The sequence below is a fragment of the Chenopodium quinoa genome, unplaced genomic scaffold (genome assembly GCF_001683475.1).
Source record: "Chenopodium quinoa cultivar QQ74 unplaced genomic scaffold, ASM168347v1, whole genome shotgun sequence".
Classification (NCBI taxonomy): Eukaryota; Viridiplantae; Streptophyta; class Magnoliopsida; order Caryophyllales; family Amaranthaceae; genus Chenopodium; species Chenopodium quinoa.
Genome location: NW_018742630.1, coordinates 2,165,120 through 2,174,509, shown reverse-complemented (window position 1 = coordinate 2,174,509; position 9,390 = coordinate 2,165,120). Strand labels below are relative to the sequence as shown.

General features: G+C 32.7%; 1 protein-coding gene across 2 annotated transcripts; it reads right to left on the bottom strand.

Moving 5' to 3' along the window:
* Positions 1–1,811: 1,811 nt before the first annotated feature.
* LOC110721831 lies at positions 1,812–6,252 on the bottom strand. 2 transcript variants are annotated; one of them, XM_021901030.1, is made up of 4 exons: positions 5,115–6,251; positions 3,285–3,429; positions 2,524–3,081; positions 1,812–2,182 (listed from the first exon to the last, which is right to left on the bottom strand). In XM_021901030.1, exons 3-4 carry the CDS (start codon positions 2,984–2,986, stop codon positions 2,166–2,168), a joined length of 480 nt encoding a protein of 159 aa, XP_021756722.1. In that variant the 5' UTR covers positions 2,987–3,081; positions 3,285–3,429; positions 5,115–6,251; the 3' UTR covers positions 1,812–2,165. The 2 variants fall into 2 exon arrangements, with proteins under 2 accessions (XP_021756722.1, XP_021756723.1); XM_021901031.1 differs by lacking the exon at positions 3,285–3,429 and having other exon boundaries at positions 5,115–6,252.
* Between the last annotated feature and the right edge of the window lie 3,138 nt (positions 6,253–9,390).

Here is a 9,390-nt window from a genome sequence, read left to right as displayed (position 1 = left end):
CACGTTTCTATGTGGTTGGTCAATCTGTGTGGCCGATTGACACACACAAATTACTAACCATGTAACCCCTGTCGGAGTAACCTTTGATAGAGTAACCCCTGCTCGACCGAGTAACCCTTGATTGACCGAGTATCCCCTAACCGAGTACCCCTCACTGACCGAGTAACCTCTGACTGGCCGAGTAACCCCTAATCGAGTAATTTCTGACCGATCGAGGAATCCTTAACTGATCGAGTAACCCCTGACTGATTGATTAAGCCCTAAACAAATAACCCGGCCACACAGTGTGGCAAGCCACATATGAAACTTTGTGAAACATAAAATGTATACATCATGTTTTCTATGCACTGGCCGACTAACCACACCATGTGGCTATTTGCAAAAGAACAAAGTAACCTTTATAACATTGACTAATATTTCAAAAAATTGTTTAGTAACTACCTTATTATTAATTTAATAATCATCAACACAAAAAAAAAAAATAAACAACACATTTTCCGTGCGATAAGGCACTAGTGTGGCTGCTTGCAAAAGAACAAAATAACTCTTATAATACTAACGGAATAACCCTTATACACTAACAGGGTCACCTCTATGGCTCTATAACAATGAATGGATAACCCTTATAAAACTGGTAAAGTAACTCCCATAATAACTGGCCACACGGTGTTATAAGAATTAGTTACCATATCAAAATCAACATCCCATATTTAAAATATAATTTTTGTTATTAGATTTTTTGTAATATCATATATATATACCGTACATTTTGCACGGATACACTCTACTAAGCATAAAACGACAACTGCAATCAACTTGTTAACTGAGTTTGCATTCAAGAAAACTTTTCACAACTCAAGTATACTCATCATTTCTATAACCCGGTGTTTTCAATTGCTATAGATTTCACAATGAAGGTAATTAATTTCTTAGTATTTTCATGATTTAGTTTTCATGTGATTTAAGAAAACTGTTTTATTTTCTTTTGTTATCTTTTCCTTTTTTGTTTCATTTTTTATTGATTAATCCATTATACACTCGAGTGTATCTTGCACATAAATACACGTAGGTATATCCACATTAAGACACAATACAACTCATCTTTTGGTGGTATATTGCTCTCAATAAGCAAAATATAGCCAAATTTATACATAGATTAAACCTATTTTGCTTTCCTGCTGCGAGACACTCATCGTTAGGGTTTGAGATGCTACATACAACCAACATTGGTGTTGATATCATTCAAAAACGGATTGTCAAACTTAGCTTGTCCTTTATATTGCACATACGACGTAGATACAAATTCACTTTATGATTGTTGTTGTTACATACAGCTATGCTGAAATCACAAACATAAGTAAAACAACACTATACATCAAAAAAAAAATTAAGAACAAAATGAATAATTCATAATTAAAGAAATTTGCTTTTAAGCTCAACTAGCTACTGCAGTTAACTTCTTCTTGTCTCTTCAATATGAAGTTATGAACTTGTGTGTTGTGCCATCTATGATACTAGCTGTCCAATCGTCTCTTAGGATTAGATAAATTTCTTCCTTGAACTAGATCTCCAAATACGAAGCATCAATGAACACAAACAAGTAGTGAATTATATATAGATGTATGTAAGAACATCAATCCGAAATCCATGGTCTTCTCATCCTAATCTAAAGCTCTTGGCCAAACAGTTATGAATATATACACATATGGTTAATTAGCAACATGTTAATTATATCTAAAATTCGTTTCAGAAGAATTACATAAACATAAGGTAAATTTGATCACCTCGTATCACATCTTGAAACTCATATATATACAGGCGTAAAATTACTAACACCCAGAAAACAGTTCTTTGTATTTGAAATGAGATACATGCTTTCATGCCCAGAAAATTGTGGCAAGTACATTTGAAATATCTCCATTGTCTCCCAAATATACTAAAGCAAGAAAACACAACCAAATAGTTCACCACCCTCTCCCTAAACCCCGGAAAAAAGAGGGGAACAACGATGATCCAGAAGATTAGCTTAAACCAAACAGCCAGTTAACTACCAAAAACAAGAAAAGGAAAATGCTGCTTACAAAAAACCTTCATTTACACTAGGGGTGAATAACCAAATGCTTCAAACGCTCTATAAAGACCATGCATAAACTCTTTAGTCTTCATTACGCAGATTCTTCCACTGCAAAATTTCCCCAAATGTCTTGACGTTAGTACAGTATATCATAACATTTAAGAAGCCTAAGTACCTAACTCCCATTTTCTTCCATTGAATGAGCAATATTTCTAGAATGGTTTGTTGAAATTCACCACAATGTCTTTATTTTGACCATAGATTTTGGAGGTTTAGTTTTTAACAAGACAATAATCAATAACTCAGACAAAAAATATTATCATAACAAGATGAGACGACTAATTGGAGGAAGCTAGGGGGAGGGAAAGTGCATTGTCAAATAGATAACAAGAAAGAAAATTTTCTACAAAATTGACCAGAAGGGAAGGTAAAATTGAATGTTAGTTTACCAGGTTCAGCCGGATGTTCTCCCTTTTTCATGTTCTCATTTTCGATGCACTTGAGGAGATACTTGAAGATTTCGGTATCACAAGGAATGGTAAGAGCACCCCCATGATCAAATCCAAACTCTTCCTCGGCCTTTTCAAGGAGTACTTTGAAAAGATGATGGCTAAGATAATCAGTAGGGATGATGAACCTTCGAAGCTCTGACCCTACATAAACTGCCAGATATCCCTTGGGAACATCGGGAGGTGGTTCAGGGCTGGGACATCCTTCTTCATCTGAATCACATCCAACGGCTGAATTTTTCAACCGCTTAGTTACTTCAGGTGCGATTCCTGCGTGTTGAAGATGATCATTTTGGTCAGGCAGTCTTGAGTTCAGAGTGACATTTTGCCATTTTTGGAGGAGTTCTTTCAGCCTTACAATTTGTCTAATCCCACCCAACTTGCCATTTCCTTGTTCGTCCATGGCCTTATGCTTGTAAATACAGCTTTTGATTTGTTTCTCCCTTGGTCGATATCAGCAGGTACAATTCCTGATGACTAGCATCATCAGATTGTCCACTACATGCAAAACAGAATAATACTTGGTCAAACAACTGAGATAAACAATTTGCATAATGCTTGCCGAGATCTATGCAAAATGTAATGCTAAAGAAATGTTTTAGATCCAAACTAGAATTGTCAATCAGCTAAAGATCAATTCAATTAGGTAAAATGTAACATCTAGGCACTTAATAAAGTGACAGCACACCATTTGCACTGACCTCAGAGGAAATCCCTTATATGAATTGAGCTAGAGAATCATGTCAATTGGGAAACTTGCAGCTTGGCTTATCACTCACTTTCTCTGTCTTTTACAGATTTTAAGAACTTGAACTACGCTGATGACAGGACATTAGGATCTCTTCACTGCAAGAGAGAACAAAATGCCAAAAAAAAAAAAAAAAAAGAAAAAAAAGAGAGAGATTTTGAGGATTAGCTAGAAGAGGAACTAATTTTACAAAGGAAGTTAAATGATTCATTTCTCAGAAATGCCCCACGTTGATAATGCCAGATATTGAGGAATAGATAGGAACATCGAAGTATCACAAAGTTGAAATCCATTGATAAGAACGCACAATTTTGTCATTTTGATAAGTTAAATCAACTTCAAATTGTATTTACGTGCATGAGCTTCAGCTTCAAATCCAATGACTCAATCTCCCAAATATGACTTTTTTTTCACACCCTTTGTTTTTGTTATTATCATAGAAATGAGATAATTAGTATTGTAAGTTACAGAATTTAAAGGAAAAAACCGTGGGATGTAGTTAGTAGATTCAACTTGAATTATATTTCCAAAATATCAATTATTTAGAATTTTACTCTTTTCTTATTGAAGATATTCACGGTCAAAGATTTATATGGAAAACCGTAAAATTCAAGATGTAAAGAACTATTACTCAAGAATGTAAATTTCTAAAGCATCACTCTCACTCCATCACATGCATCGAACTACCATTATATCTCATCATCTCCCATTTTTATTTTATATTCGGTCCTTTCATTCTTAAGCATCAACATTCCTAATGCCTATAACAAAATTTATGTATTGCATCTTCTCTAATATGACGGATTTTTTTAGCATTTGTAGTAAAATAATATTGATAGCATAATCAAACAAACCAAGAGCCCAATAATGGAGTCATGGAATTAGAAGCAACACAATCAAATTAAATCAATCACCTAGAGATATTATTCCAATATTGCACACATGGCAAAGTGATACGATCCATTCCTCATTTTCACATAATAATGGCAAGATATATCATAATGATCATGATCAATAATAACAAATCAAAATATGATCTCCAAAAAAAATTAATTGGAAAAAAAAATAATTCAAATGGTCATGTATAGATCCAGCAAACAATTAACTACACATGATTGTGACAAATTTAATTGGTTTACAGATCTAGCATGCATGTGCTTAACAAATTAACAATCAAATTTATCAAACTAAACCAATTAATTCACTGAAATATTCAGACATTATTATAGCATAAAATTATATGTTTAGCAAAAAAAAAATTAAATATACTGTGTAATTAAGCGAACATTTGATCAAATCTCCTAAATAATTCCAAAATTACAACATAAATGTAAATTATAAAAAAAAAAAAAAAAAAACCCAAAATTCTAAATGTATTGCATGATATCAAATCAAAGTATCAGACCCGTTTCATCGAATTTCCAACGCTAATTTTCTAAATTTCAAATTCAAATTTTTTTTTTTATTACTTTTTTTACACCACAAAACTTATTTATTTAAATACATGTAAACAACCCCAGGTAATAAATTTGAGAAATAATTTCTACATTCAATTGCAAAACTGAAATATTATTTTAAAAAACCCAGAAAACTAAATGCATATTAAATCAAACCCATTTTTATCAAAATTCCGAACAATTGCTACATTACATTACATTACAAATTGTAAAGCAAAATGCAAAACCCAAAATTTAAAATGCAAATCAACTTAAACCCAGCTAATCAAATTTAGTATTAAACTCAAAATTCTATTATAAATTGTAATGGAAAAAAAATATATTACCTGGAAATGTTGTTGGGAGAAGGCATGCATTCAGCTGTGACAGATAATGCAGATTTGGGAGATAAAATTGACAGAAAAGATGAAATAAACCCAAAGAAAAAATGAGAAATTGTAATAATTAGACAAAACAGAGCATTTTCCCAAATTAAGTAATTTGTGGAAAATAATTAAAAGAAGTTAAAGAATTAAAGGTTTGAGGTTGGAAATTATTAATTTGGAGAGAGAAAATCGGGGAGAAGAAGCACTAAGAGATGCGAAACTGTTGGATGTTGGAGAAATTTTTGGAATGATGAAAAAGTTAGTTAGTTGTTATAATTATACTCAATTTCAAGCTAAGGTGCAATAGCTACCCTTATAAATTACGGAGTATAATTTTTCCGTTTCAAACTAAATACGCCATGCGATTTACTCTATTTACTAGTAATTGAAACGTTTTGAGTTTTTGACTTTTTTTTTTTTCCTAACTATTCGCCTCACTTTAAATAATGTTATTATTATATACTCTTTCTATCCCTTTATTTTTGCCATATTTGACTTTTTACTATTTCTAATTCTCTAAGACACAGGTTAAAACATTTATACTTGTATATCCAATTCTATTTCTATATGGGTGATAATTTATAAAAATTTAAAATTAATTAATTATACAATAAGATAAATCAAGTTTACATATTCGATAGATTTTGGTTTCGTCTCCATTTATTCAAGTTTGATTAAATTGCCTAATTTTTGTTTTTGATTTTTTTTTTTTCAATTGACATGTATGGCCTGGTTTTACGTTAAAACCATACCCCTTCTTTTGTTTATTTTTTTTTTCTTACAACTAGAGAACCACAAGGATGAATGATGAGAATTGGTCATCTAAAACTGGGCGTGAAACTTTAACCATTTGAGCTACCGTCACTCTCTAATACTACTAAACTTTATAGGAGTAGTTCCTAAACTACCCCTACTAATATTATTCACTTAATACAATTCACCAGGCCTAGAATACAAAGCCCATGATTACAAGCCCAAATCATAAGCACAGTGGTACGAATTCAATATTTTCAACAAGCATAGAAATCCACAAGTTCATCCAATTAAGACTCATGCAGGATCAGCATTCTCTAACATCCATAACAAGTGTTCAAACATCACCACTTCACATCTTTCCATCGAAATCTCATTATCTTCGGCAGATTTCCCTGTGAGTTGCCGGAGTATGTGATGGTCTACGATGTCGGAAGTTAGGAGATCCATGAGCTCAATGAGGCAGCTTCGGAGTTTGATAGTGATAATGTGTTTTTTTGTGTTGTAATATAAAGGTGTCTAGAACAACTAGTCAACAGAAAAATGAACAAGGGAAGAGAAATAAAACTCAAAGAATTTCGGTGTGGAGTGATAATAATTACTGTCAAAAACAAAATCCGACGCAACCGAGGTGCAAAATTGTATTCGCTATTACGTTTCCTATCTAAGATTACAGCACCACTCCCACACAAAAGCACTTTTGGTGGGAAATTAGAGACTAGTAAACTTATGCCTAAAGAGAGAATTGTGTTTAGCTTAGAGTGTTTGATGATTCTAGTAATCAAATTTTTCAATCATGAAAATATATAATGAAAGATGGGATAATCAAGAGTTGAAAATTTTAAAGAGACAAAGCCTTAATTAGAAATTAAGGTGAGTTCACAGCCTCTAAAACATCCCATTCATATGGGTGTTAAGGGGAAGTTACATAGGAAGAGCAAGAGAAAGAGTCGTTGGTATGCTGACGTTCACCCGCGCCCAATCAGGCGAAAGTGATACGTAATCTTAACTTGCATGCGTGCTCGGTCAGGTGAGCCTCCACCCGGCAGGGCGAATAAATGATGAAAATCAAGTTTGCACTCGCGCCCGGTCGGATGAACTCTACTCGACCGGGCGTATCAAAAAACACTTGTATATACTCGCGCCCAATCGGGCGATAGTTTCTTCATTAGCTTTGTTAGCTTTCCTCATCTTGCCATTTTTCGTTTGGTTTATGAGGATTTTTTTTTTGGCATGCGTGCGTGTGTGTAAAATAAGGTTTAGGAAAATAGATGTTTTTGGCAAGAAAGAAGATGTGATGGTGAGAATTATAAGTGTTTTTGGAGTATTTATAGGACAAGAATTGAGAGTTTAGTTTTGTAATTATTTAATGAAAATATAATTTATTGTCTTGGATCAAGTGATGAATAGAATAATAATACTAGTATAATTTAGATTTAGGTATTTGTTGAGCTCCCATAAAAGTGGTTGGAAATTTGAGATATGCAATTTGGGTTGATATGACTTTGTTAGCTACTATACCATTGCAAAGCAGCTTGAAATTGTGGATTATTGAAAATACTTGGATTAAAAGGGGGAGTATTTGAATTGTATTGAGATTTGAGAATTTGGATTATTTGGATCTATTACTGAAGAAAATTTTAAAAAGAGAGGAAAGAAAGAAAAGATATAAAAATTTGAAGTGCATAAAAATTGGCCAAATCTATACTTATATATTATAAAGTGTTCCTAAAAACGTTTATGTGTCACGTGTGCTACGTCACCACTCAATAATCAATGGCATCATGCCATGTCACGATTCAAAATTTCATGGCAATGTTAACTAAAAAACCCATGGAAATATGTTTGAACCCCTAACCTCATGGAATGAATACCACACGTCTTGCCATCTTAACTAGCAATAATTTATGCTCCATTTATCCACATATATGTATATAAATGTAGAATAAAAAAACACCCAAACTAAAAACAAATGAAACTCATATTACTCTTTCAATTCTTTTCAATATTTTAACATTATATTCTAAATTATTATAAATATTCAAACAATTTATTAAAAAAAAAAAAAAAAAACTCTAAGCAACATCTCCGGGCAACGCTTGGGTCAACGCACTAGTTAGGTTCATTATATAGAGAGGAAAAAAAAAGCTGTTTGTGAAATCAGTTTTTAAAAATATTTTATCGTGTTTTATTAATGATCGTTATAAAATTATTATGCTGGAAAAATCTGAAAATAAAGATGACAAATAATATTTTGCCACTTGATTGTAACAGTGACTGAAGCAACCTGCCTAAATAAATTTGATTGTAAGAGCTTATTTGACTAGTTGATTGTAACAAATCGTTTCTACTCGTAATTGATTACATTACCTGATTATTATTCAATAAATTAGAACGGAATATATAATCTCCTGGTAGTTTTTTTTTTTTGAAAGTTTGATAGTGATTAAGATCTCATATGATTTTGCTAACAAGTGTAACAGATTTTTAGTTTCTACGTGAGCTATTGAATTGAACTATTCACTTAGTAATAACTTTACTAAATACCTGATAACAATATGCTCATCATTTAATTTACTACTCCCCCCGTCACATAACTACATGACTGTATTTTATTTCGGGGTAACCAAAATTATATGCCTATTTCTATTTCAAGAAATTACTTTTTGACAATATTCCACTCTTTTTAATGAGTTGTCATCATTTTTCTTTTATTTTTTTGTACTTTTGACATCATTTCCAACACTTTCTCTCTCCATCTTTTCAATTGTTACCAACTACCTTTTCTTCCTCTCTATCTTTCTTTAACCTACATACATATTTGTACTTTCCAATCACGTGTTTTAAAGAATCTCCAACTTCTTTAATTCTCGTGAAAAATGAAAAATACGCTTCTAGTTATATGAAGGAGAGAGTACTATCATTCAAAATCAACCTAGGAAGTGGTTTAGTGAGTCATAATCCTACACTTCGCGCTCCATACGAGCCCCCAAAAAACCCCGAAACTCAAAACCAGATACAACCCTCTTGTTTTTAAAAACCAGCATCCTCCTTGAGCTCTCAGGCGGGCCACCGGCGATCGAAGTATGCGGCCTTCCTTCTCAATCGCCGGCGAGTCCTTTTGCTGCCAAGCACACTCAATTCACGAGAGATCGTCACTCTCGTAATTTGTGAAAGTGCCTTGCGAATGAAGGGGAATCGTGATCTCGCGTAACTATTAGTGATTTACTTTTGGTAATCCCAACTTAGTTTTGTTATCTAATAATCCCAACTATGCTATGACTTTAGTTGGGATTATTAAAATGTATTTTTTTTTACGAAAAAAAAGAGGGGAAATTAGGAGTTGAACTTTAGTCTCATGGAAGAAATTCCCTTCAATTTCCTCAAGGTAATCCATCTTAGCTACAATGTATAAGCTTTGAATTTATGCATAATTAATTCTTATTAATTGCAATGTTCATTTTTATTATTGTGACTATGGTCC

What these genes read in the sequence shown, in the direction of transcription:
- LOC110721831 (XM_021901031.1), bottom strand. Translation starts at nt 2,986, where the DNA reads ATGGACGAACAAGGAAATGGCAAGTTGGGTGGGATTAGACAAATTGTA.